We start from the raw sequence: 25445 nt of genomic DNA, 5'->3' as shown, positions 1-25445 counted from the left end.
TCTCCCATATTGGTGCCACCATGCCTCGTTCTATCGGCCGCTCGCAAATGATCGCTTCTGAACTACCTACAGAGCTGCGCGAGATTATATACAGCTATCTACTACAAACTGACGAAAACCCCATCTTCCCTTTCCGACTATATGTCCTTTCCATGGTAAGTAATGCAACCCGACGCGACGCTTGGTTCTACTTCCTACGGACACATGCCTCACGCCTGGGCCACCACGAAGCTCGTCGACATTACATCTACATGCTGGGATTCTTAGGAGAGCAAGGATTCGCTGCAGCGCGGCGCCTCATATTTTCGCAGTTCTCCGCCCAAGTCCCGCGTATGGTGGAGGAGAGAAATCCCAACATCGACCTCATATTGCGATGCACGGGTCTGCGCAAGGTGTGGCTACAGTGGAGCACGAGACAGTTGCTTGGTGAATGGAGGGCGCGAAGGTTCATCGATCTTGACCAGCCGCCTCCGAGGGTTGATTGCGAATTCTATACGCTTGAGGAGGTGATTCAAAGACTTCGTCTACAGTATCTGCTAGAGTCGAAGTCGCTGGAGGTCATTGTGCTGGCTTTGACACCAGCAACATGTGTGCTTCGGCCGGGAGTGGAAAAGACTATTCAGGACGCAACTGTGTTATTGCAAGAATTGAAGGTCTGGATTTGTGAAGGGTTCCGTTCTCGGGGAAGGATTGTAGAAGTTACAGAACCGTTGTTGGCAACGTGGACAGCACCGCATCCTGCGTGGGAGCAAGGGTGAGTCAATTTGTTTGGTGGAAATCGGAATCACGATGTCGCTCATTTGCATTGCTCTGTGATCTATCAACATTTACACTCGAGTCATTATTCAATGATAGTTTCCATAGTTGCCTCAAGAATTAGTATCGCCTAAAATACCACGTCTTCTAGTACCCCGGCAAGTATACACCCAGTTGAATAATCACGCCAAAAGTAAATCAGGACCAAAAGCATAGCCTACACAGTAAGAGAGAACTTTGTGAGCACAACTCCCAGTGTCTCACAAGAATGCTGCAAAATTATCAACAAGAGGAAGTTTTTCTCTCTTCGGCGGTGTGTTTATGTGCAGGGATTCTCGCCTCATATTATGGGCAGTATTGAAGCTCGCCACTTATTGGATGCCTAACATGCAATACTTAAATCTCCCCGATAGCAATGCACAATCAGAAAGAGGCCGAAAACTTCTAGCCACACGTAGCATGACCCGGATTATGAAGAACATGCTATGCAACTATTGAGGCTGCGATCGGGAACTTTTGGGTTCTTACGTCCGTAGAGATTAAAGTCTCCGCGCAAATGTACAAGTGTCCGAGAGATGTTGATCAACAAGCACACGACGACGAATATAATAACAGCTCAGCGAACATGTTTCTAGAGTACAGATTAAAGAAAATCAACCCCAAATCTAATAAACATCCATTCAATCTTTCGCAGCCATGACTCTCACGAGTTCCCCAACCACCGCTTCCAAAACCACACTTTGGATATGGCCAACTGGCCTATTCCCCCGCCGTCTCATCTACTATTTCCGCGCGAAGCAGATCTCCTCTTCCCACCTACACGCCCAAAACATCATCATGGTCCCCGTGACACTCGACATGCAAGCCGGAGCCCTCGTCTCGAAACCGGGGCACGAGCCGCGACCGGAGGGAACCTCCCTTCCCTGCCTCCGCATAGAGCGGACTGACCAAGACGACTTTTACATCCACGAGTCGGGTGCGATTCTGGAGTATTTTGAAGAGCTGTTTGGACCAGAGAAAGGGTTTGTTAATCTCAGAGGCACAACGATGGAGCAGCGTGCTAGAAGTAGAGATATACTGTCTGTGCTTGCGGACGCTACTGTGTGGGGGGTTGTGTATCAGATTCATACTGAAGAGTCGACGCTGATGTGGTCTGGGCTGAGACGCGAGCAATGGTCCGCTGATGTTGCCATGCACGCGAAAAAATTCAAATCTGGTCTTCTCGACAAGTTGGAGAGGTGGGTGGGGGAGGGCATGGCTCAGAAGGGTCGCAAGAGTCTTCGTGCAGAGGACGCGGGCGTTACCCTCGCTGACATCTCTTTGCTGACAATAGTTGAGTACATTGAGAAAACGTATGGTCAAGACTGGGTCGATGGGCACGTGCAGTTGAAAGCTTGGTGCGATATTATGAAGAAAGCAGAGTGGTTCATAGATGAGCATGGGCTCAAAGGCTTGGAAGACAATGATTTCGCGGGGCTGTTCCAGTAGGAAGCTGGCTTTGCACTGAAAGCGAAGAAGGCAAAGGGAGTCACAAAAGAACATGGAGACTGTGATGATTGATTCCGGTGTGAAATTGATTCGTATTCAAACGAGTAGTAGTAAGAGAATAAGCCCAGCAGCAGAGGCTTGCGTGAGCAAACGAACCCAACCTAATTGACTGTAACGCCTTCCGTGATGATTGTATGTACGTATCTCGAGCGGTGGACCCCTACTGCCCTCAAATTCTAACTCCAGCAACGGGGCACACAGCTCCTGCCTCAGCACCTTGTACGCTTGGGTGTGAATGAACCTTGTTCTTGTGGTGCGCGATGGTGGCCTTGGTGACTGGACATACGTCGCCTTCCTTAGCATCGGCTGTGCTTGGATGATCTGGTGGAAGAACGGTGGTAGCGGGGCCAATGACGGGGCAGACTTCGTCGTCCATGGCCTTACTCTTCGGTTGGTTGACCACTGTCTTGAGTGCAGGGCATGCTGTTGCGGTGGGAGAGGAGCCCTCGATCGGGACCGCAGGATGCTTGTGGAGGTTGTGATGATGGTCGGTGGTGGCTCCTACGACAGGGCAGGTTTGGCCATCTTTGGCAAGATCGACCTCAGGGTGATTTGGAGGGAGGACGTCGTTAGTAGTGCCAACTACGGGGCAGACGGAGGAGGACATGGTGTGTATGATTGTGTGATGTACGATTCTAGACCTGGTGAGTGTTGTAGAATGGAGGCAGATCGATATGCGATTCTCGTTGTTCGATGTCTGTGGAAGCGGATGTTGTGGATGTAGGTAGTTGAAGTGATCAATCAGCTAGTCAGTCGAACCATGAGGGGTTGTTGGATGTTTATTATCCTTTTCAAAGCCAGTCTGTCAGTCTTCCACCCCCGGATCCGGCGACGTCAGTGGATGACAATCCGTCGTCTCTCATTGGCCAACTGTCCAGCGCATTGATCAGTCACCTCAAGGGATTCCGCCAAGACGGATACGGACCAATCATGTATTCGCCTAAGGAATGCTCCTTCACCGTACGAGTGGCATCATCGAACCTCACACGACTCATCTGCATCATCTTGCTCATAATCCTAAAGCCTGCGGAGTTCCTGCAAATTTTGGACTATTCCCGTGTGACCCTACAATATTCTAAATGAGCTGTATATATTGTGGGGTAGGATTATGCTCCAGAATGGAAATGTAGGATGAATACCTACCTAGGTAGCTATTTTCAACTCTTCAGTCAGGTAAGGAGAACGAAGCAAAGTGATAACCAGTTATTGCATTGTTACTTAGGATGACCTGAATCTACCTAAGATTGGGGTTGAAGCGTTCGTGTGCTTAATGTCCATCCTTCCTTCGATTGATTGGTCATCGCCAATCATTAACCAGATTGACTACCTCATGACAAAACTCCCAACCACACGGGACACGTAAAAAGACTAATAGGAAATAAAGAGAAAAAAGAAATTGCCCTACTACCACTCACAAGATTCCAAACTATAGAAGAGAAGTGGTAGAGCACACTATGACTATTTGTTCCGTATGCGTAACCTGTGCGACCATAAGGATATCCATGGAGAGCAGGAAACATATGCTCCACACCGCATCGAATTGTCCCTCACCTAGTAATGTTGAAATTCGTATACGATTTGATGACTGCTTGCTCTTTTAGGCTTCCTGGATACCAGAACTCCTAAACGCCGTCGCTCAAAATAATCTTGAATTGCCTCTTCTCAGACGCCTTAGCATTCAGAGGACGTCAACTGGGGCTCAATACTACGAGGTAGTACTGAACCGGCAGACTCGGTGGGGCATGGGACTGGCCAAATTTGCTTCTCGCTTCCCTGCATTTGCTCGTCATGCCCTCGGAAACTAATCAAGATCTGGATATGTCGACCATTGTTCTCGAATTTCTGTCCAATCCAAGCAGCAGCTTCTAACAAGGTCTTGTGTTCAACTTCCATGTGCTTGTAAAAGTGCAACTGGGCCTTCTTCGGCCGGATAACATGGAAGGAAATGAGTTTCAGATTTTGGCAATCGAGTATGTTGCTGAAGCCATAGTGACTAATGAAAGCGTCGCGTTCCCGAGGCTTGCGGATTCTTCTGTTTGTGCTCTCTCTTTGGGTCAAACTGTCAAAATCGAATGCCAATTGGACGATCTTGAGCTTTCGGCAGCGACGCATCAGACTTGTATCCTGGTTGGGCAATTTGGTTTTCTTGGATATATAGAAGTGCGGGAACGATAAGATGCTGATGAGGTCGTAGGCATTCTCCTGTGGGGTGCTAATGGACTCCAGAAATGTCGAAAAGCATAGGACGATTTTGAGACTCCGAGACTCATCGAGCTTTAAGACGATATCATAGGTGCCTCTCAGTTTGGCTCGAGCCAATGAAGCTACGTCTTCGTCGCTGAGGAAATCGTGATCGATAAATAGCTTGGTCAAAGGCTTCTTTGATGCCTGACCGCAAAGGAATAGTGTCCTAGGACCCCAGGTACAACATGGCTCGCCACGGAAATGATGGGAGTGGGTTCCGCAGCCCGCCTCCGATCGAGACTCATCAATGCGAGTCATATCACGATAGGGTTGGATTGAATTTGGTCGCTGATCGAGTACCGAATTTGATGGTATGTTGAATCGCGAAACTGGTTGTAGGCCGAGTGCTGAACTTGATGGCTGGCCGAGTGCTGAACTTGATGGCTGGCCGAGTGCTGAACTTGATGGCTGGCCGAGTGCTGAATTTGATGGCTGGCCGAGTGCTGAACTTGATGGCTGGCTGAGTACTGAACTAAATGGGGATGGCAGGTCAAGTGTTGCAATTGGTTGCAGGTTCACTGCCGATTTGGATGGCGATGGCAGGCGAAGCGCTGCAATTGGTGGTATGTTGGGTGCCGAACCTGATGGCACGCCGAGTGTCGAACTTGATCTTGATGGCGATGGCGATGGCAGACTGACTGCCGAACTTGGTGGCAGGTTGGGTGCAGGAGTTAGTAGTAGGTTGAGTTTTAAACATGGTGCCTGCACTGAATACGGGACCGGATTGAGTATCGAATCTAGGGACATATCGGGGCTCGGCTTCGGGACTGGGTCTATTATCGAATCCAGCGACATGTTGAATTCCGACTTCAGTGTCATGTTGAATTCGGAAGGTCCCGGGTTTATGGTTTGAGCTGTTCAAATCTGAAGTATAGCCCTGGAACTGCCTTAATAAAGGGCTGAAAACCTTCGCACCGTGAGCGGGTTATGGCAACCTGCTGGTGACTGGTGTCTTGATGAGACTGAATTCGTTGCTTGGGTATTTCTGTATTAAACTTCTCGCTGTGTGATATTATGTACTGTAGTGCTGTGGTCTTATATAAAAGTCAAAGACTACTCAGACCCGTGAACTATCTCAACAGAATTTGATAGACGCAACTTTTCTTCCCAGAATTTAATAGATGCAACTTTTCTCCCCAGAATTTGATAGATGCAACTTTTCTTCCTAGAATTTGATAAATGCAACTTTTCTTCCCAGGTCCTATGAACTTCCTATGCATCAATTGGTTGACGGATCCCGAGCGATTGGTCCTACCATAGTTCTGAATCGAAGGACCATGAATCATTGCATTGGCATGATTCAATCCAATCAGTGCCTCCTCTTCCACCTTAGGGGCCATTTTCGTGGTAATGAATCTGGCCTGATGACGCCTTCTATCTCAATGATATGACAATAAAGGATCATTCAAGAGAGGCCACGTGACTGATCTCGAACTGTCACAGAGATATGAGCTATTCAAGATTTCGATGGAGTTGAATATACCATAGGGACAAATGAACATTGCTTGATTCTATGAATAGAATAAATGTACCTCATTTGAACCTGCTGATAGCAGACCTCTCTTGCAACACTGCCTTTCCAGAGGGTGCAAACGTACACATCGACGGTGTTCACCTTCCCAGGAAAGAGGACCAGGAATCATCGTAATAAACAGCTGAATGATAACTTGAGCAGATGAGAAAAATTGTCGAATAATAATCATGTAAGGATGCGCAACTCCTAGGTTGTCTCTATCTGTTAATCTGTTATTGAACTAGATACCTTTAATGAACACCGAAACCTACCTTACATTGTATCACGTCATGATTAATTGACTGCCAAACACGAAAATACAGCAAACCTTTAATAGAATATTGAAATGAAAATATATGCTTTCCATTCATCGCTTGTCCCGAAGAAAAGACGCCTGGTGATAATAGCTCGTTCAAAATTTTCACACTTTCTTCTCCGAGAACGTCGCACAGTGTCGCATATAGAAGCGTCTGTAGTAGGAAGCATTACGGGTACGACCCAAAGTGGGTGGATGGGTAGAGTAAGTACAGAGGGTAGGCACGTCGGGTGATACGCCTGCTAGTATCATGTACACTTTAACCTTAATTAGCTATAATATAGCAAAGAAGAGGCTATGAATGCATATATTATACCTTGTATCTGCTAAAAACACTAACAGGCGTATGACCCAACGTCCCTCTGTAGATACTTTTCACTATCAGTGGGCCTCTAGAGGCCAGTAGACGATGCCTCAACCTCTCTCAGCGGCCCTAATTGATCAATCTACACCATGCCTAGTGCCTATTCCTAAACACGTGGATCCCGAATAGCTTCATCTGTCCTGCTACACAATATGGACATTATCTCCTAACACACCCAATGAATATCCTTGTTTGGTAATATGGAAGCTGCTGCTTTTATTCATCTCTTCTCCGTACTATGTGGTAGGGATGCTTTTCAGGCGAGTGGATAGACTGTAGCACTTTTGTTGATTACCGATCTAGTGTTGGGAGCCTTAAAGTTCATCAGCTAGCTCAGCAGTGTCTGGGCAAGCATTGAGTTCTGACATTGTGATTTCCTTTCAAATATGTGTCATTTTCCGCCAAAGCAAACTCTTCCAATGTGAAAAGTTACGCAGATCGCGGATGTATGGCTTTGTCCAGCTATAGTATGTGACCCTATCAAGAGTGCAAAATTCATAGAGGTGTATGGGCCTAACAAATCTGGGCACCACCCGATGGCCCACTTCCAATGTGGCAAATGATATATGGATCACCGAGGAAATGTAAAACCTCACACGGGCTACTCGTTCAGCCCTGCAGCACTGTCTCTGTGCCGAACGTGCAGGCACCAGAAGCCAAATGTTAGTTGGAATGAAGCATTTTATTACTACTGGGAGAGATTTAATTTCATAAAGCATAGTACACACGGTTTACCTCCGGAGAGAGCAAGTAGATATCACCCACTAGTGTCGGAAGCCATCTATTATCATAGATAGCATGCTTGTCTCAAACGTGGGTTTGCCAATAGCCAGCCTTTAGTTCCACTTACGGAATGGCAACTCCTGTTATGTTCTGTTCAGACTCGAAGGCTTCGCTTCATTGATACAAAGGAGGGGCAATCAACAATTACGAGTTTTGGAAGATTTTTATGTGGAATTGTTTTTCACTCACGCCTCTAACCTGTGCGCCGCTGCTAGTCTACAACGTTTTCTAGGACATACATCAGACTTGGTTCAGAAACAACCCAACGTCGGTAAGACCTTAGCGATCAACCACGAGTCTTGTACAAGTAATATATCTGGGTCTCCGGGTGTTACCCGAGAACTGTCCACGAGGAAAAGCCGTGTTAGGTTAGACAAAAATGTTCGTCTCGGATAGGTAATAGTCACTGGGTCAGCCGCAAATCTTGTGGGCGATGTTCCGGAGAAACAGGAAATTATGTTAAGAAAACGGTAGCCTGGCCATCGACGATCATGGCTGGCCAGCAGAAGGACCACTGTACCATACAAGGGAAGGCTGTCACCCTCAGTTCTCGACGCATGATTATGCACCGAAATAGCGAGCGAACCTCGCGTTTTGATCACACCGAACAATCTAGTACCGCGCGCAAGGGTACGTTACAACAACTACGAAGAACTAGGTCCCCCCCCGAGGGGTATTCGCTACCATTAACAATCTGTCCAGGTCTCCCCAGAAAGGCAGACATGGAAACGGAGCTAAGCTGGTCCTAGGACCTTCTAGGGCGAATCAAGAAATTTTCGAAACATCTGACTAGCCAGCGAGAAGAGTTGCAATGCTCGCATGTAATGTGACCGAAGGTTTTCCAATTCAGGATACTGAGGTCCACTTTATCTCGCAACTAATGAGTTTGTCACCTTGCTGTCAACTTGCGGCGAAAGGTTATACGGGCCAAGCAGCTAGGGGTAATGCAGGGCGGCAGCAGGAGAACCCGACAAAGCAAGAATTGTCTATACGCTGCATACGGACTTTCCGATTCTACTATAACATTTTCCAGCACAACAAACGAGAGTCCGGGGACTTCGACGTCATGAGAATGTATTTACCTCCTTTGTGAAAATACAGTTGAGTTCCTGGCAACCAAAATGCTTAGTTTCGTACTGATGGGTGATGGAAGAGAACTGGTTCCGGTACGCGGACCAATCGCCAGTCTCGGCCACAACGCTAAGTCCCATCAAGACTTCGCCACGGCATATACGGCCAGCTTCTCCGCCCAGGCGTGGGCATACCTTGTCATGTCACGGTCTTCTTTTTGGGGTGGTGTTAATGTTGATGCCGGGGCGCGTGGGGCACGGATCCGGGGAATGGGAATTGTTCAAGACATGTTAAATTCGTGCGTGGTATAAAGTCACACCTTGAGCCACCTCCAACTGAGCTTTCGCAAGCTGCGAACAACAGTGTCCAATACCGACAAAATGGCAGTCACTGATGGAACTTCCGACCCTATCCTTACTCGTATGGTCGAGGAGGATAAGACTCCTTGGTACAAGAAGCCTAATCTGAGGCTCATGTACCTTTGGCTCTTCTTGTGCTGCATGGGCGTTGAGATGACTTCCGGATTTGATTCCCAGCTCATCAACACACTTCAATTCTCTCAGCCCTTTAATAAATGTATGTACATGTTGTCAGACTAAGTATTTCATCTCCGAGTAGAAGTGCTGACCACATCAGACTTTGGAGACGGCGTCAAGAACAAGAGTGGCGACTGGGCTATCGAGGCCGGTCTCCTTGGATTCATCTCCTCTTGCTACCAACTCGGATCTATTCTCGCTGTACCAATCACTCCCTGGTACAACCAGAAGTTCGGTAGGCGATGGTCCGTCATGACGGGCTCTCTGATCATGATCGTCGGTGCCCTTCTGCAGGGATTCGCGCAGCATGTCGCCATGTATATCATCGCCCGTATGCTTCTCGGTGTTGGAATCCTTTTCGCCATTATCTCTGGATCCTCCCTCATTGGAGAACTTGGCTACCCCAAAGAGCGTGCTGTATTGACTTCGCTCTTCAACTCATCCTACTTCATCGGAGCTATCGTCGCCGCCGGTATCTCCATCAAGACCTCTGACATCAAGGGTAACTGGGGATGGCGCATTCCTTCTTTGCTTCAAATTTGCCCTTCGTTGCTTCAGGTCTGCACGGTCTTCCTTCTTCCCGAAAGCCCTCGTTGGTTGGTCAGCCAGGACCGTGACGATGAGGCTTTCGCCGTGTTGACCAAGTACCATGCCGAGGGTGATGCTTCGTCCGCCATTGTTCAAGCTGAGATGGCCCAGATTCGAGCCACCATTAAGCTTGAAATGGAGCACTCTAAGCAGTCTTGGATGGATATGGTCCGCACCGCCGGTATGCGTCGCCGTGTGATCATCTCTGCCTTCCTTGGTCTCTTCACTCAAATGAGTGGAAACACACTGCTTTCTTACTATTCCAACCTTCTCTTTGAGATGATGGGATACAAGAGTAACTATGCAAAGACCAGAATCAATATTGCCAATCAATGCTGGGGTTTCATCAACGGCACCATCATTGCTCTCCTCGTTACCCGCTTCCGCCGTCGTTGGATGTTCATGCTTTCTTCTACTAGCATGCTTCTCGCCTTCATTGGAATGACGGTCTCATTCGAGCGCCTTCGATTCGCCAAGGACCACGATATGATCAACAAGCCAGCTGGCATTGCCGCTCTGTTTTTCTTCTTTGCCTACAGCCCTTGCTACAACATTGGTAACAACTCTCTGACCTACACCTACCTGGTCGAAATCTTCCCCTACGCCCAGCGAACTATGGGTATCGGTATCGAGCAGATTTTCGGCAAGCTCGGTGGTTTCTTCTCGGTCAACGTCAACCCTAAGGCATTGACTGCGATTGACTGGAAATTCTTCGCCATCTACTGCGGATGGATCTGCTTCGAGTTCTCCTTCCAGTTCTTCATGTACCCCGAGACCTACAACCGTACGCTCGAGGAGCTTACCTTCTTGTTCGAGGACAAGGAACTTGCCGACCAGGCCGTTGCTGCCGTCGAGAAGCAGATGGCGGACAAAGACGGACAGCTCACCGAGAAGGACAACACTGTTACAAATGTGGAGAGGGCTATCTAAAACAACACTGGCACTATAGGATTCAACCGAACACAATGTATCTATAAGGGTATAGACAAAGATACTTTGATAGTTGTATATAATTAATCAAGCATACCCTCATAAAATCATCACTCGCTTTCCGTATCGTGTTTCCTGTGCGTGACATGAGATCTGTGTGCACTATGAGAATCTAACATGGACGTAGAAACAAGATACGCCGCGGATTGGTGGCGTTTTTTTCGAAGGATTCGCCAAAGGTGCTTGCCGAACTTGGCTCTAGTAGAAAAGCCTTGGTGATCTTGGAAGGATCTGCATTCAGCAAGGAGGCGTTACATCCAGTTCTCGCTTTGTAATTGTAACGCAAGACACAAGTGTGAACCTGCAAGCCACTGAGTTGCATACATCGTTGCTCTTGCCAGCTAGGGTTTGTAGGTACCTAATAAAGTTATTCTCCGTACATTCGCGGCCATACATCGAGAACTGCCCAACCCCCTACCCAACAATTGTACGAACCTACTAGAGTATCTGGTTGGGCAATTGCATTTTGACGGCAACCCCGGGCTCAGCAGACCGACGCACCAGGGGCATTAAATGCTTACTATTGCAAAGGCGCCGAGTCTCTCAAGGACGAGAACACTCTCTATAGGATGCTGGATTACTATACACATTACAGGTACGGCAGCGATGGCTCCTACTTCCGAAGGTGAACGATGTATTATTACATGCCAAAATGCCATCATAGACATCCTGTACATACAGTTAGTTTCGCGTTATCGGCTGCCGAACCAACATTTCTACACTACTGCTACGGATCCATCGCCTCGCATGGCGATGGGAGACCCAGTGGGGCACCATAATGCCACTCTCCCGCATTCTCCACGTACTTATGGTGGGGACTCCATTCGGTTCTTAGAAGAACAGGGGAAGTCGAAACAGTAACTTGGTAAATATCATCTACCTCGTGTTAAATGCGACAAACGATGGGACACCTCGCATTCTCTTGGAAGAGAGTTTGACCCGTCATCCGGGGTTACAAGGACGAAAAATGTCGCAAGCTTCAACTGTTCCGTACATCCCCTGCATGACATCGGCTCTATATCGAAGTAGGGTGGTTATGCGTTGTTCTGTCGGCATCAATCAACTAGCGGACATACATACATCCTAGGTAAGGCTGCCGAATTCTATCATGCTCCACATGCGATGATATTGTAAAGATTAGTGCCATCCTCTCTGAAAATTTGCGGCTGAAGCACAGAAAGCTACCGGGAGCCAAGACTTTGTCTCCGCTACACTTCTCCAGTTTTGGGCTTTCTACGGGGTCGCTATTATTTGGGTCTCGTATTTTAACCCCCACGCTGGTGGGGTAGGCATTTCCTTGTCTCGTAGCGAACGTTCTGACATTTCTAGTCAACTTTCACATTTAGTGTGGGGAGAATGTGGGATGTAGCGTTTGGATGAAGATTAAGTTTTGCTCTATGGGGGAGATGTTGTGGTCTAGGAAAGGAGATCCCCTGACCGCACAATTCAGATCGTATTCGGATAAACCCGGATGTAAAAAACTGCTCCAGGCAATGAGTGAGCACACGATAACTCTTGAAAGTTCCTTCTTTTGCACTATTGCTGACGACATCGTCGTGAACCTCCAACCAGAGGTGGAGCTCGCATCACGCGATTATTTTCATGGCCAGACATGCCATCTTCTCCGTGTTCGCCACAAGCATCGAGTAGAATTGCTGAGCGCTGTATCTGATTCATGCTGCTAGCACTTCCGGAGTACTCTCTGCGTTTGTCATCCCTTTGGAATCATTACCTATGATGTAAGGTCCGCATGACTTTGCTCACAACCGACTATAGTTTCCCTCTGGGTCAGTGTAGTTATGACCATTGGTCGACAATCACAAGAACGCAAAGGATTTGGTCTCATGAGTATCATGCCATTATGTATAATATATACAGTCTTTTTGACGTGGTCTTGATAAAACAAGACAACACGTGCCTAGGAATGCTGGAAATTTTGAACTAACATTATTGAAAACATACTTTAATTCACGACTTTACCAATTTTGGTTCTGAACGGCAACGCAAAAGCATTTCAGAAACAGACAGACAAGTATGATGTACTTACCAACCCTTAGATACCAGTATTTTGCTATCAAAGTCTTTGATGGTGGATCCTGGTGTGGCGACATTTGATTTCTTTACCCAGATTGCTCGTTCGTGGTCAGTGGACAACACAATGTGGAATGAATTATTGAAAGACTATCATAATGGACTATCAATCTAATGGCTTTGAATGTATGCTCCATAGTACCATCAAACGATTTCTATGTCTGATTCTGGTCACTGATTCGCTACCTACATAATTACAAAGCGTAGATAACAGTAACATAGTACGTTTCTACTGGAATATCCGAAACGATTGCTAAAGATTATATATTTAGCTCCATATGTATGTGAAAAAGATTATAAGATACCCAAACTCGTGTTCTCGACCAAGGTACCCGATGAGTATTATTCACATCTGGTGAACCCTAATCAGCTTCCATCGTGGTACAGCACCAACCATTTCTAGATAGTAAGATGAAACTGTATTGACTTTTGGCAAAGACTGCGAGAAATGTTTTTAATTATCAGGCATGCAATATCAGAGCATGATGAGACTCGCATTGTATGTCTCAACGCAGCGTATTTCGTGAAGCGACTTGAGGATCCGATCGATCTGCGAGCGAACTACCGACTTGATCTCATTTCACAGTACTGTCTGGCATAAGTGTATTGTTCCTGAGCTCAATCAAGAAGGTAGCTGGAAATAGTGAGTATGCGAGGCATTGGAAAAGTAATGAAAACTTCACCCAAAGCCTCAAGAACCCCAACCTTACTGGAAGACCTCGGGTTTGATGCAACCTATAGTCCGTGAGCAGCACAATTAACCATGAAAACTTTTAGCCTTACTAGATAAGAGTCCATAAGAGACAACTGCATGTGTTGGTCGCTATCACTGTGCTTATGTGGATGAAATGTGCGCCTACCACATCACTTCAACGCACGTTCGAGCAAATGGGGAGGAAGCATTACACCATTGCAAGGTGCAAATTGGCCTACAGACATCATAGTTAACCTAGTAGCATCTATTAACAAGCAGTCATTTCATTTCTATGTTAAACCATCCTTATTTTCTACTCGCATGTTTATGAACGATACTATTACAAGTATATACTAGCATGTACAATTGGGGTTTTAGCTACGGAAAGATTGATAGTATTTATTTCAACAAAGTCCAACTCTTGACCTCTTGGAACCAAAACAGATAAAAACAATTTAAGGAAGCGACGGATCTGGCTCAATTACAACGCAGTGGTCCTCTAGTAAGAAGATTCGAACTCCTATATCTGCATTGTTAACTAACACAGGCATTTCCTGTCCTCGCCGTGGGTCTTGAAGCAGGCAAGAGGTAACCTTGAATTACAGGTTTGTATCCTTGGCAAAAACAAAGCTATTGGAAGTCTCTGTGTAGAGAGGGTGCAATTCTTCTTAGAACTCTCTTGCCGGTGTATGTGCAATGAAAAGATCGTCTAGTTCGTGGAACGTTTTGCCCTTGGTTTCTGGGACAGTGAAGAAGGCGACAACGGTTAAGACCAAACCAATTCCCAGGAAGATCAGAGCAGACTTGGCCCCCAGGTTTGCCTCCTCAGTATTGACAAGATAGGGAATGGCGATAGACCAGGCCATATTGACAAATGAGTTCGAGATAGCCGCGAGCGATGTTGTCTTAGCGCGGAGACGGGACGAGGAGATTTCGCCGACGATGGTCCAGCCAACTGCACCAACTGAGGAATAGTAGAATATGGCCCATATGATACAGAAGGCTGCAAGTGCACGGCTATTCCAGACTTGGCCGCGGCCAAAGAAGCCGAGAAGACTGATGACGAGCAGACACACCAGCATCCCGTATGAACCAACGAGAAGCTGTGGCCGGCGGCCGACACGCTCGATCAGGACAAATGCAAAGATGGCAGCAAGCATAGAGAAGGTTATAGAGATGACAGTGATGAGAAATGCATCTGTAACTCCAGACAGGGTAAGGAAGTAGGCAAGGTAGTTGCCACAGATCGGAAAGCCAAGCATGATTTGCATGAACATAGGTAGGCATGCCAGCATTGTGCGTCGAAGATCAGTCTTTTGAAAACATTCCAGGTAGGATGAACTATCAGTGTTCGAGTTCTGTTGACGTTCGTGCTCAAGTGTGTTCTGTATCTCCAGGAGCTCGGCGTCAACGTCGTGGTGGATCGGATCGCGGATCCGTGCCAGAGCTCGGCGGGCGTCATCCACACGGCCTTTGGAAACAAGATAATAGGGGGACTCTGGAACGAATGGGATGAACAGCATCAGAGACAGCACAGCCGGTACAAATTGAGTGATGACTGCTGCCTTCCATGACCATGAACTTCCGATCAAGCTGGTCCCCTGGAGAACGCAAGCCGCGATGAGAGAGCCGAGGATAATCCAGAACTGAAAAAGGGAAAGAGTGAAACCGCGAATCTGGACGGGAGTGACTTCGGACACGAAAGTCTGCGTGTTGGCTTGCATCGAGCCCATCGCTGCACCCATCAACAGCTTAGCGACAAGCCAAACCTTCCAGTCGGGAGAGAAAAGTTCAACAAGAGCACCCGCCGTAGTTAGTCTGAGGGAAACAGAAAGTCAGTCAGTGCCGTCAACGAGATTTTAGGAGACATCTTACCCAATAGTTATGAAGAAACAAACACGACGGCCGAAAATATCGTTTAGTTGCCCCGAGCCCAAAGCACTGAGGATTGCAGCAACAAATTGTACAATCGTCCAAATCAGCTGTCTGTTCGCTGGCAAAGTCCATTGACCAAGTGAGTTATCAAAAACGCCAAAATCTTTAACAAATTCTTTATTGGCTATGATCGATCCTATAAGAGTGAGATCATATCCGATTAAAACCGGGGTCGTAGAGCAGCCAAGAGCTAGTACCACTGGAATTAGTATAGAGAAATTTCGTAGCCATCAACGGAGGCATACCAGCAAGGACTGTCCGCTTTGATCTCCAAAGATACTTGAACTGTGCGCCGAAGCTTGTAGGGGTCGCAGCAGCACTTTGTGCCTGGGCTCCAGTCTCTACGAGCTCGAGAGCGTGTTTGCCAGCTCCCTTTTCGCTAGAGAGCGACATGGCATCAGAATGATACTGGTTGAGTGATGGAGAGTAAGTTTCCTGGGTTAAACGATTCTGCGAACGACTCTGTTTGTGCTGTGGTTGCTGAGCAAGATGCAAATTGAAGGCATGATGTCGGTGGTTTTTGTACTCTGATCTTGCCCTCGATTACCGAACGGGGACCCCAGATCCCGACTTCACATCCCCAGAAAGTTCAATTATCCGCGCACGCTATCTCTGTGGCGTCCATGACAATTGGGATTGGAGATAAGCGCGCGGTATTCGCATTCCGCTCAGTGACTTGGGACCAGAACAGGCGCAGCTCCAGACATCAGGAGCTAATGATCTCAATTTAAGTCGCGGAATTTGCATCCCGCCAGGCACTATACCGAACTTGAGTAGCAGTCTAGTAACGTTATCGACGGTCTGGAGTAATGCATGGCTTGTCCAGGCCTTATCGGCTGACCTGTTGATATCAATCTTAGAGCCGATCAAAGGCAACTTTTAGGCAGCGTGCTGGAAAGGATGATGGATATCAGATGTTGTTTATTTGCAGCTGTAAACGAGCGCTAGGGGAGACTCTCGGCCGGAGAGGCTCTCAGCCATTGGTTAGATAAGGTACCTAACTATTGAGACACCGTACAATGGAGATACATTTGTGTGTTGCCCAATATTTGAGACAATTCTAATTGAAAGCCGTATTAGAAGTGCCATGCTCTCTTACCATGAGTTTCAGTTCGCAATTAGCAAAGTCCACCGGTGATCTGTAATGTGTCAATACAATAGAGGTAAGATCTGCAGAATAATAAACCTGCTATTCCTCTGCATTGAAAACGGTGAAAATGGCCATTGAGATCAGGTTCTACAGCTGTGCTCGATGTGAGAGAGTCCAAGAAGCACTTCATTGTATCCATATAACATGATTTGTGTCCAAACGTATTCTAACAATTTTACTTCTTTTTTTATTGCTATAACTAGCACATATGAACACTCCACTACGTCTTCACCCCCTTATGCGGATGTGGTATCCTTCGGATCGTGAGCAACAACCTCAATCTCAACCCTCATGTCATCTGCGCCAAGTCTCGTCACCCCAACACAGGTCCAAAGAGGCTGGTGGTCAGGCATATACTTTTTGAAGTTCCTGACCATAGCAGTCAAGGCCTCATCATTTAGAGGCACATGGTACGAGTTGACCCTGAAAACTTGAGACCAACCCTTACCACCTGCGCTCTTCAGGTTCTTCTCAACATTGGCAAAAGCAAGGTCAATTTGAGCATTGATTTCCTTCTCGAAGACGAAGTCGTCATGCCAACCACCTGTGGGTAGTTAGATTTACAAAGATGGTGACATTACGAGTGCTCGAGAATGCTCACCCTGGCCAGAGCATTCTATTCTGTCTCCGATTCGGACAGCCTGGCTGTAAGAATACTTTTCCCGGTTGGTGGTTCCAACGCCTTCGTAACTGTAGTACTGGAGATGAGCCATTGCGAAAAGGTGGTGGCTGAAAAAGTCGATATAGACTTGCTTGTTTGTGGAGGGAATCTGTAGGAAATGAAACTTTATAGATGCGAGATCGTGCGCGGATATACTTTTATTTATAAGAATAACTCATTCGCCCGCGATTACCTCGACGATATGGAATCACCATTTGGCCGTTTCCAGTTTGGGCGGAATATACATTCCGCCTAAGCACTAGTGCACCAGCTGGAGGCGATCGTCATACCCCCGCTCAGGTACGGCGTTTATATTCTCGTGCACTGAAACTTTGCATCGCTTTGAACAGAATAGTCCGTTGCGAGCAGCTTTTGGGAACTCCATTCGCTCCGATACAATTGAGATCTGCCGCCTGGACTGATGGAGTCTAGGAATTCGCCTTCCGCGGGTCGTAGGTCTGCAGCGGCAACGGGGTCGCGCAGCAAATATGCCTCCCGCGCGTGTCAGGAGTGTCGACGCCGAAGAGCCAAGGTATGTGATTTGGAAGCAATCTACAATCCGCGTTTATGGATATTCCGGGGCTGACCAAAAGGTGGGCCGCTGGAGCCCCCCTTGCAGTGCTGCGGCCAGAAGCCAACGTGTACCCGCTGCCTGAGTCTCGGAAAGGTTTGTGTCTTCACAAGCGAAGCGGACAACAGGGGTTCAGCTCCCAAATCTTATGTCGACCTATTACAGGCACGCATTAAGCTCCTTGAACAAGTGTTATGGATGCACTCCATCGACGTCGATGCATCGGTTGCCCAGCTTCATTCCCAGCGAACAGAGGTTGCTGCGGAGGGATCTGCTGCAGCTTACTCCTCTTCAACCGTATTTCATGAGATGTGTGCTGATTTGGAGGGTGCCTTTTACGTGGACGAGCCACTGAATCAACATGAGCAGATATCAGCGGAAGCACGTTTCTATGGTGCAACGAGCGGCCGTCTAGAGATATCTTCTTCTCGAGATAGCCCCTCAAGATCTCCAGGACAAGAATCCTCGTCACATATTAGTTTCCAGAGTCCTAGTTCGATCTCGCACTTTAACCGATGGCCAGAGCAGCCGATCCCAACGGAGGCAACAATCATAGACGACTTTGTATTATCGAAAGTAAAAGAAGAGCTCATTGACCTTTACTTTCATTGGGAGCAGCCGTGGCTACAACTTGTCGATGAAAAGCTCTTTCGTAAAAGTCTGCAAACCAATGGGCGCTATTCTAGCCCCCTGTTGGTATGCTGTATACTCGCAGTGGCCTCGCGTTACTCGGATGAAGCTGACGCCCGCAGCGACCCTGATGATCCTAGCACAGCCGGTATAGTATATGCTGAGGCTGCCGAGGCCATGCTGCAAGCCGAGATCAAGAACCCCAGCATCACTACAGTTCAATCTTTGGGGATTTTGGGGTTGTATTTCATTGTAAGTCACGACAGCCGCTGCTCATGTCGACAAGCGTGGTTGACGAATGTCCTCGTAGGGAATTGGATCCGAAAGCATTGGTTGGCTATATAACGGCATGGCAAACCGATTAATCCTTGACATAGGCCTAAATATTGATAGCAGAACGGTTGCTGGCATGGAGCCGTTAACATCGGATGAGGTGCGTCTCAGGAGGCAGATCTATTGGGCACTTTATTGCAATGACAAGCTGGGCGCCAGCTACACTGGTAGGGTCTGCACGATGCTGGTATGTCAAAACGCCCTGAATGTGTGCAGGACTGTGCTGACTTATTGACAAAGGATTCCCAAGCCGCAGTGCCTTTACCCACACCGACATCAGACAGAGATACAGGCGATCATGAGCAAGACTTGATCCGCCTACAATGAGCACTGGCCACGCACTGCCAAATACTGGAAAAAATATTAACACACCTGTGAGTGAGCCTGAATGTGCCATCTCTATCGGTGTTCAGATAATGACTGCCTAAGATATGCACCCAAAAGGCTCGCATCGGGTGCGGAAAGAAAGGCCTTTTTTGACTCGACCATGTTTACCTTGAGAGGCTGGTACTACTCGCTTTCTAAAGAGTTCAAGATTAGGCCAAACAACATCAACAGAGATCAGCCTCTTCTTCCGCAGGTGTGCGTTCTCAATATGGTTTACTATACTTCTGTCGTGTTACTTGCGAAACCATTCCTTCGTTCGGGGAAAGGTGAAGCCCCCGAATCAAACGAAGTTCTTCGGGCGGCTTCATCCGCTTGCCTTGAGGCTGCGACTGAAATCTGCCTCCTTGGTGAGAGATATCGCGAGGTATTTGGGAGCTTTCGTCGAAGTCCTCTGACAGCAACCCACTGCACGTTGACCGCTGCCTTGGTAATAATGTTGGTTAGAGACGACCCAGTAGGAACATGGCCTCAGGCGGATAGAACGAAGCTTGGCGGGTGCTTGCAAACATTACACGAGCTGTCTATCTCCTGGGGCCCGCCTCTACGGTACTGGCGCACTCTGACTAAGATGATCAATCAACGGAAATCTCAGGATGGGACCACTGAAGAGAACTCCGCAGCGGCTGCTAGTGGCGACGATGCACAGGTGGTTGATCCCAACACCATGCCCAGCACGTTCATAGACCAGCCGGATCAACTTCACCTGGGTAGCAAAGCCGAAGTTGCTTCCAGTGATATAAGCATAGAAATCGCATTGCAAGACCCGCCAATACCTGATCAAGATCTTTGGGGGAATGCATCTACAGCACATACGTTTCCAGACGTCGGATGGCTCGACATTGGCGCCTTTGATGCACTTTCATGGGACTTGGCTAGCCAAATAGGACCCGATGGACAAATTTGGGAAATGGGCAGCTCATGGCAAAATGAAGGACATCAATAGGTAAAATCATTTTAGTTTGTACTATAAACGCTTGTATGCTACCGTGAGATGTTAGCCTTGTCGAGCGTCCCAATGACACCATTCCATGTACGATTTGAAGCACCACTTGATCATCTCACGAGCATGCAAACGTTGACCCGAAATTTTGGAATAAAGTTTTATAATGAGATACTCGTTCGACGATGTTATCTTTGTTTCATAAAAGGTGCGTCGATCGGCTCTTGGATCTTCGCAATTACCTTGCCAAATGTTTTACCCTCGACAATCAATTCTAGTTGCTCGGGAATCTCTTCCAAGGATACGAAAGATGTCATTGGAAGGATTTGGCCATTGCAGATGTATCTCATTACCTCCAGGGAAATCGATGGCCCTCCCATGAGAGAACCCGTGACATGGATGTTTCTCTCCACTAGATCGTGGATTGAAATAGACAGTTGCATGCCGTAGGGCACGCTGTAGAAATAATCAGCCGTTGTCACGATGTTGTGTTACATCAGGATGACTTACCCAGAACAAACGATCCAGCCTCCATCGCACACGTATGATTCCACTCTTTGGAACGCAGCCGCCGAGCTGGCAGTAACAATGACAGCGTCAGCCGCCCTGGTCATGGCATGTTGGTGTCGCAACTTCCCGCAGGCCCTAAGAATTTCATTCTTGAGTAAATTACTTGCGTTGGTATCTCCTTCGTCTGATGGCCCCGCCAGTAGTATGTCGGCGTAGTCATTGAAGCCACGTCTGCGTAGCTCCTCCACCTTCCATGCGACATCGACGCCTATGACTTGGGCGCCGAAAATTCTCTTAGCCATGCTTGCAGTGTAGTTCCCAATACTACCAGCCACTCCGATGACGACGACCACTTTGTTGATCGCCAAGTTTGCCGCTCGCAGAGCCATCAAAGCCGCGGCCCCAGAGCATAAGGCGCCACACAAGATTTCGGGCTGTTTAACCCTACTGATTATTTCGTCCGGTATCAACAGCACACTCTTGGTCTCGACCGTCAGATACTCCTGAAAGCAGCCTGATAGCTGTTTTGGCGCGTTCTTCTGATGTGGGCAGGACGTCGGTATACAGGCAAGGCAGTACTCGCAGTGCCTGCAGGTTGAACCAAGATATCTCAAACCGACAAAGCGGCCCAACAACCCAGAATCACAAGCCTTGACAATCTGCCCGATTCCTTCGTGACCTGCAATATGATCCACGCTTGGATATCCTGGAAGGGGTCCTTTCGAGAAAGTGGCGTCCTGGAAATATCTGCTTTCAGCATTGCTTTTTGTGCTTTCTATTGACGGTTTTACTTACACTGCGACAGATCCCACTGTAGCACACTCGAACAATAATTTCGGTCGGGAGTGGCTGCCGAACCGGTATTGTCGCGACGGCAAGATTTAAAGTTGAGGTAACTTGAAAAGTCACTACGGCTTTTTGCGTGGGTGGAGGACATATTTGGGGCAATTGATAAAACTCATCTCCATAGGCGGTAGCAGAGCTTGCACTCGAAGCAGGACTGTTGCTCATGGTCTGAAGATGTCACCGGCGGCTCTAGCAAATATGAGAATAAGAGCACCCCATACGCCACACACTTGGATAGAGCAGACGTTATGAAATAGGGCGAATGCTTGGACAAAATCTGGATTAGGCATTCTTCACTGCATGGGGCATTTATTGTTATCACCGGTGAGTGGGCAACATTGCGGATAACGGCGAACTACTAAGGGCAGCTATGCCTGGATCATCGACCGGGCGGAATGCGTATTCCGCTAATATTTTGCGGGTCGGAACCACGATGCGGAGAAATTATGGAGGAATCTGCATTCCTAATTCAATCTCTGAGGTATTGTTTGTCCTATCTATGGTAGTTCTGTAACTGACTTAAAGTAAGGCATCTATGGAAGACTGTGGTGCAATGCGAAACAATTCACATCACGTTCCACCAGGCCAATATACAAACGAGGTACCATTGTCAAACGTCGAGGAAAAAATCTCTCCTTTTTCCCCAGTCTAGCGTCTTATACATCTGGAACTATTCTTGCTGTCCGTTCATAATTCGAAAATGTCTGCTGGAGACAGCCCAGCCTCTGTGGCATCTCATACACGTATCTCTGATATTCTCGCTGCTCTTTCGCTCGAGGAGAAGCTCTCCCTCCTTGCTGGTGCTTCTCCATGGCGCACTACCGCAATCAAACGAGTTGGTGTACCGCCTCTAAAGGTATTCTTTGGAAATCCTGATCTTTCGTTCCATACTAATAGTCATCTCGAAGGTTAGTGATGGCCCTTCGGGCGCGCGCGGCGAAGTATTTGGCGAAAATGTTCCCGCAGCTTTCCTGCCATCTGGTGTCAGCCTTGGAGCCACGTGGGACGTGAACCTTATGGAACGCATTGGAGGGTTGCTTGCAGAAGAGGTACAGTAGAGTCAGGGACCTAGAGATACCTGCCATCTTAATGATTCATCTAGTGTAAGACTAAATCTGCCTCTGTATCACTCGCTCCGACAATGTGCATTCACCGTCACCCTCTAGGAGGTCGCAATTTCGAATCTTTTAGCGAAGATCCATTTCTTACAGGCAAACTAGCCTCAGCTCATATCCGGGGCATGCAGTCTCGTGGCATTGGTGCAACACCGAAGCACTTTGTTGGTTTGTCACGCCGACTCGTCCGTTGCTGAACCTTTGTACTGATGAATTCCAGCCAACGACCAGGAAACCAAGCGCTTCAAAGTCAGCGCGAACATCAGCGCGAGGGCTCTGCGAGAAGTATACCTGCTCCCCTTCCAAATGATGGTCCGTGAAGCGGACCCGTGGTGCATGATGACCGCTTACAACAAGGTCAATGGCCACCATTGCGATGCGTCCAAGGAGCTCCTTATAGACATTGCTCGGGACGAATGGAAGTGGAGCGGTGTGTTCATGAGTGACTGGGGTGGTACTACTTCCGCTGTTGCCTCAATCAATAATGGGCTCGACCTCGAGATGCCTGGACCACCCCAACATCGGTCTCTGGAAGCCCTCAAAGGGCCTCTCGCGGACGGAGCTGTTGATTTAAAGCGAATTGATGAGTCGGCATATCGTATGTTAAATCTTCTAGAGAGGACAGGCCGCTTTGAGGATGATAGCGACGAGCCAGAATACACCAGCAATGACCCTACCATTGGGGCCCTACTACTTGAAGCAGCGGCAGCTGGCATCGTTCTGTTGAAGAACCAGCCCAATGCTCTCCCACTCAAAGCTGACGAGCAGAGTATTTCCAGATTGGCAGTTGTTGGGCCAAATGCTAAGAGAATCGCGTGGCGGGTGGGGGTGGGAGTAGCTATATCAAGGCCCCATACTGGACTTCTGTTTATGACTCCGTGGAACGTGAGGTCACCGGGCACGGCACTGAGGTTGTATTCCACGAGGGCGCCAGAATGAACAGATATCTCCCGGCGCCTTCAAAAAGCGCCAGAAATCCCGACACCGGCATCCACGGCGCATGTGTCGACTGGTTTTTTGGCCACGATTTCTCCACTGGAGTGGTCACCAAAACGCACATGTGAGTGAACCCCCAAACTTTCCAACGATCTGTTAGCCGCTCTCGCATATTGATTTAGATTGTAGTGACGACCTCTACTTTATAAATTTCGGAGACGTTCCAAAGGAAATTGGCCGACCAACAGACTTCTGCTTCCGAGTTCGCACTGTACTCACGCCCCTCACGACAGGCACACATAAGCTCTCTTTAGCATCGATGGGACCGGCAAAACTTTTCGTGGATGGTAACCAAATTCTACAACAGTCGGGAGATTTCAGTACAAGGGCCAGCCTATTCTTCACGTATGGCAGTGACGAAGTTGTGACTGAACTCTTCATGGAAGCAGGGAAAGATCACGACATCCGGATCGACTATCTATCGCACGACAGACAATTAGACCCATCTATAGCTCCTTTGATGGATCCAATGGAGAACATCTTCCAAGGTGTCCGACTCGGATTTCAGGAAGCCAACGACAGTGATCTTCCCGCTGAGGCTGGCGTTTTGGCTAAGACCTGCGATGCCGCAATTGTCGTGGTCGGACGCGACAAGGAATGGGAGACCGAGGGTCACGACATACCTATCTTCGAACTCCCAGGAGAACAGGTAAGGCTGATCCGTGAGGTGGCGGCCAATTGCAAACGTACAATTGTGGTTGTCCAAGCAGGAACACCCGTCAACATGTATCCCTGGATCGACCAGGTGGATGCTGTGCTATACACGTGGTATCAAGGTCAGGAGCTTGGTAACGCCGCAGCACAGGTTATCACTGGCAAGGTCAATCCATCGGGTAGACTGCCCATTACGTTCCCTCGCGACCTGAGGGACTGTCCCGCTTATTCGTCATTCCCTGGTGAGCAAAACGAATCGCACTACTCAGAAGGTCTCTATGTCGGTTATCGTTGGTGGGACCTGGTTGGGACCAAACCTCTGTTTCCCATCGGCTATGGTCTCTCGTACAATGGTTTCTCGATCTCCCCAGCTGGAATTGACTCTACTACACTCACGTTGGAGAAGGGGGTGACCGTGACGGCCACGGTGCGCAACACTGGGGGATATGATGTTGCTGGTGCGCAAATCGTGATCTTCTTCGCTAAGCAGGTCTCAGCTTGCAGGCTGGCACGCCCGACAAGACATATTTGCGGCTTCGCCAAGACCAGTCGGCTCACGTCTGGCCAGGAGGAGGTGGTCTCGAGTGTCATTGACGCATATGCTCTCGGCATGTTCGATGCGAGCAAGAAACGATGGGTTATTGATGCTGGGTCTGAATTCGAAATCCACGTGGGTTCAGACGCTGAGCATACCGAGTGTGGCTGGCGCATCACTGTACCTGAAGAGATATCATGGACTCATATACTTGGTGACGGAATTGGCCCCGAGTTGTAATTGCATAGATTGATCTAGATATCTTGAGCTGGGCATGTGTTCCAGTGTAGACGGCCGCTTACAGTAACAACCCCATTCTTGTAGATTAATGCCATTGCTTAGATCTACGTTTCTCATTCATAAATGATCATATAAGAGACCATTTCCAGAAATCCAGCGAATGGTTGGCATTGCAGTGTTTCCAGCGGGTCAATATGACAACAGACGCAAATAGCGCCTTATTTGATTGGCTTCCAAGTCAATTCTTCTACAAGTCGTGTTAAACATATCATCAACACCAAATCTCCACCAGTGCCCCTTATCCATCACACTCCCCTCACTCGTCCCGAGGGATTACCATCGTGAAATAAGTACACTCAAAATGGCCAAACAATCACATACGACCATTGGACTATGAAAACAGGGCTTCCCGTTCGCTCAGCCATACTTAAGCATAGTACCGGCGGAC

General features: G+C 48.1%; 11 protein-coding genes across 11 annotated transcripts; 6 read left to right on the top strand and 5 right to left on the bottom strand.

The window, feature by feature from the left end:
• Positions 1-20: 20 nt before the first annotated feature.
• On the top strand, positions 21-758 carry BU24DRAFT_463353 (uncharacterized protein; the record flags this gene model as incomplete). The annotated part of the gene is made up of 1 exon (XM_033532111.1): positions 21-758. One exon carries the CDS (start codon positions 21-23, stop codon positions 756-758), a length of 738 nt encoding a protein of 245 aa, XP_033382912.1.
• Positions 759-1173: 415 nt separating this feature from the next.
• Positions 1174-2393, top strand: BU24DRAFT_423483 (uncharacterized protein). Its single transcript, XM_033528264.1, has one exon. It carries the CDS (start codon positions 1453-1455, stop codon positions 2242-2244), a length of 792 nt encoding a protein of 263 aa, XP_033382911.1. The 5' UTR covers positions 1174-1452; the 3' UTR covers positions 2245-2393.
• An 80-nt stretch (positions 2394-2473) lies between these two features.
• Positions 2474-2911, bottom strand: BU24DRAFT_463351 (uncharacterized protein; the record flags this gene model as incomplete). Its single annotated transcript, XM_033532110.1, has 1 exon — positions 2474-2911. The coding sequence occupies one exon, from the start codon at positions 2909-2911 to the stop codon at positions 2474-2476; it is 438 nt and encodes a 145-aa protein (XP_033382910.1).
• A 1064-nt stretch (positions 2912-3975) lies between these two features.
• BU24DRAFT_410306 (uncharacterized protein) lies at positions 3976-5367 on the bottom strand (the record flags this gene model as incomplete). The annotated part of the gene is made up of 1 exon (XM_033525983.1): positions 3976-5367. One exon carries the CDS (start codon positions 5365-5367, stop codon positions 3976-3978), a length of 1392 nt encoding a protein of 463 aa, XP_033382909.1.
• Positions 5368-8821: 3454 nt separating this feature from the next.
• Positions 8822-10697, top strand: BU24DRAFT_423481 (general substrate transporter). Its single transcript, XM_033528263.1, has 2 exons — positions 8822-9171; positions 9232-10697. The coding sequence occupies exons 1-2, from the start codon at positions 8976-8978 to the stop codon at positions 10647-10649; spliced, it is 1614 nt and encodes a 537-aa protein (XP_033382908.1). The 5' UTR covers positions 8822-8975; the 3' UTR covers positions 10650-10697.
• Positions 10698-14162: 3465 nt separating this feature from the next.
• Positions 14163-15822, bottom strand: BU24DRAFT_463347 (maltose permease; the record flags this gene model as incomplete). Its single annotated transcript, XM_033532109.1, has 3 exons — positions 14163-15312; positions 15370-15619; positions 15675-15822. The coding sequence occupies 3 exons, from the start codon at positions 15820-15822 to the stop codon at positions 14163-14165; spliced, it is 1548 nt and encodes a 515-aa protein (XP_033382907.1).
• Positions 15823-16815: 993 nt separating this feature from the next.
• Positions 16816-17292, bottom strand: BU24DRAFT_410303 (endoribonuclease L-psp family protein; the record flags this gene model as incomplete). The annotated part of the gene is made up of 2 exons (XM_033525982.1): positions 16816-17123; positions 17181-17292. The coding sequence occupies 2 exons, from the start codon at positions 17290-17292 to the stop codon at positions 16816-16818; spliced, it is 420 nt and encodes a 139-aa protein (XP_033382906.1).
• A 216-nt stretch (positions 17293-17508) lies between these two features.
• Positions 17509-19429, top strand: BU24DRAFT_216585 (uncharacterized protein). Its single transcript, XM_033522006.1, has 5 exons — positions 17509-17772; positions 17860-18693; positions 18752-18961; positions 19015-19148; positions 19204-19429. Exons 1-4 carry the CDS (start codon positions 17662-17664, stop codon positions 19099-19101), a joined length of 1242 nt encoding a protein of 413 aa, XP_033382905.1. The 5' UTR covers positions 17509-17661; the 3' UTR covers positions 19102-19148; positions 19204-19429.
• Positions 19262-20159, top strand: BU24DRAFT_482070 (uncharacterized protein; the record flags this gene model as incomplete). The annotated part of the gene is made up of 1 exon (XM_033533222.1): positions 19262-20159. The coding sequence occupies one exon, from the start codon at positions 19262-19264 to the stop codon at positions 20102-20104; it is 843 nt and encodes a 280-aa protein (XP_033382904.1). The 3' UTR covers positions 20105-20159.
• A 130-nt stretch (positions 20160-20289) lies between these two features.
• On the bottom strand, positions 20290-21684 carry BU24DRAFT_482068 (GroES-like protein; the record flags this gene model as incomplete). Its single annotated transcript, XM_033533221.1, has 3 exons — positions 21407-21684; positions 20612-21348; positions 20290-20557 (listed from the first exon to the last, which is right to left on the bottom strand). The coding sequence occupies exons 1-3, from the start codon at positions 21620-21622 to the stop codon at positions 20290-20292; spliced, it is 1221 nt and encodes a 406-aa protein (XP_033382903.1). The 5' UTR covers positions 21623-21684.
• A 473-nt stretch (positions 21685-22157) lies between these two features.
• Positions 22158-24997, top strand: BU24DRAFT_463342 (glycoside hydrolase family 3 protein; the record flags this gene model as incomplete). Its single annotated transcript, XM_033532108.1, has 6 exons — positions 22158-22313; positions 22366-22506; positions 22560-22740; positions 22793-23400; positions 23463-23632; positions 23698-24997. 6 exons carry the CDS (start codon positions 22158-22160, stop codon positions 24995-24997), a joined length of 2556 nt encoding a protein of 851 aa, XP_033382902.1.
• Positions 24998-25445: the final 448 nt, after the last annotated feature.

Source organism: Aaosphaeria arxii, assembly GCF_010015735.1.
Source record: "Aaosphaeria arxii CBS 175.79 unplaced genomic scaffold BU24scaffold_5, whole genome shotgun sequence".
NCBI classification, from domain to species: Eukaryota; Fungi; Ascomycota; class Dothideomycetes; order Pleosporales; genus Aaosphaeria; species Aaosphaeria arxii.
This window is presented reverse-complemented; position numbering and strand designations above follow the sequence as displayed.

What these genes read in the sequence shown, in the direction of transcription:
- BU24DRAFT_423483 (XM_033528264.1), top strand. Translation starts at nt 1,453, where the DNA reads ATGACTCTCACGAGTTCCCCAACCACCGCTTCCAAAACCACACTTTGG.
- BU24DRAFT_423481 (XM_033528263.1), top strand. Translation starts at nt 8,976, where the DNA reads ATGGCAGTCACTGATGGAACTTCCGACCCTATCCTTACTCGTATGGTC. An exon ending in CTCTCAGCCCTTTAATAAAT is followed by an intron (nt 9,172 to 9,231) that starts GTATGTACATGT and finishes TGACCACATCAG; the next exon opens with ACTTTGGAGACGGCGTCAAG.
- BU24DRAFT_216585 (XM_033522006.1), top strand. Translation starts at nt 17,662, where the DNA reads ATGGAGTCTAGGAATTCGCCTTCCGCGGGTCGTAGGTCTGCAGCGGCA. An exon ending in TTTTGGGGTTGTATTTCATT is followed by an intron (nt 18,694 to 18,751) that starts GTAAGTCACGAC and finishes ATGTCCTCGTAG; the next exon opens with GGAATTGGATCCGAAAGCAT. An exon ending in GTAGGGTCTGCACGATGCTG is followed by an intron (nt 18,962 to 19,014) that starts GTATGTCAAAAC and finishes TTATTGACAAAG; the next exon opens with GATTCCCAAGCCGCAGTGCC.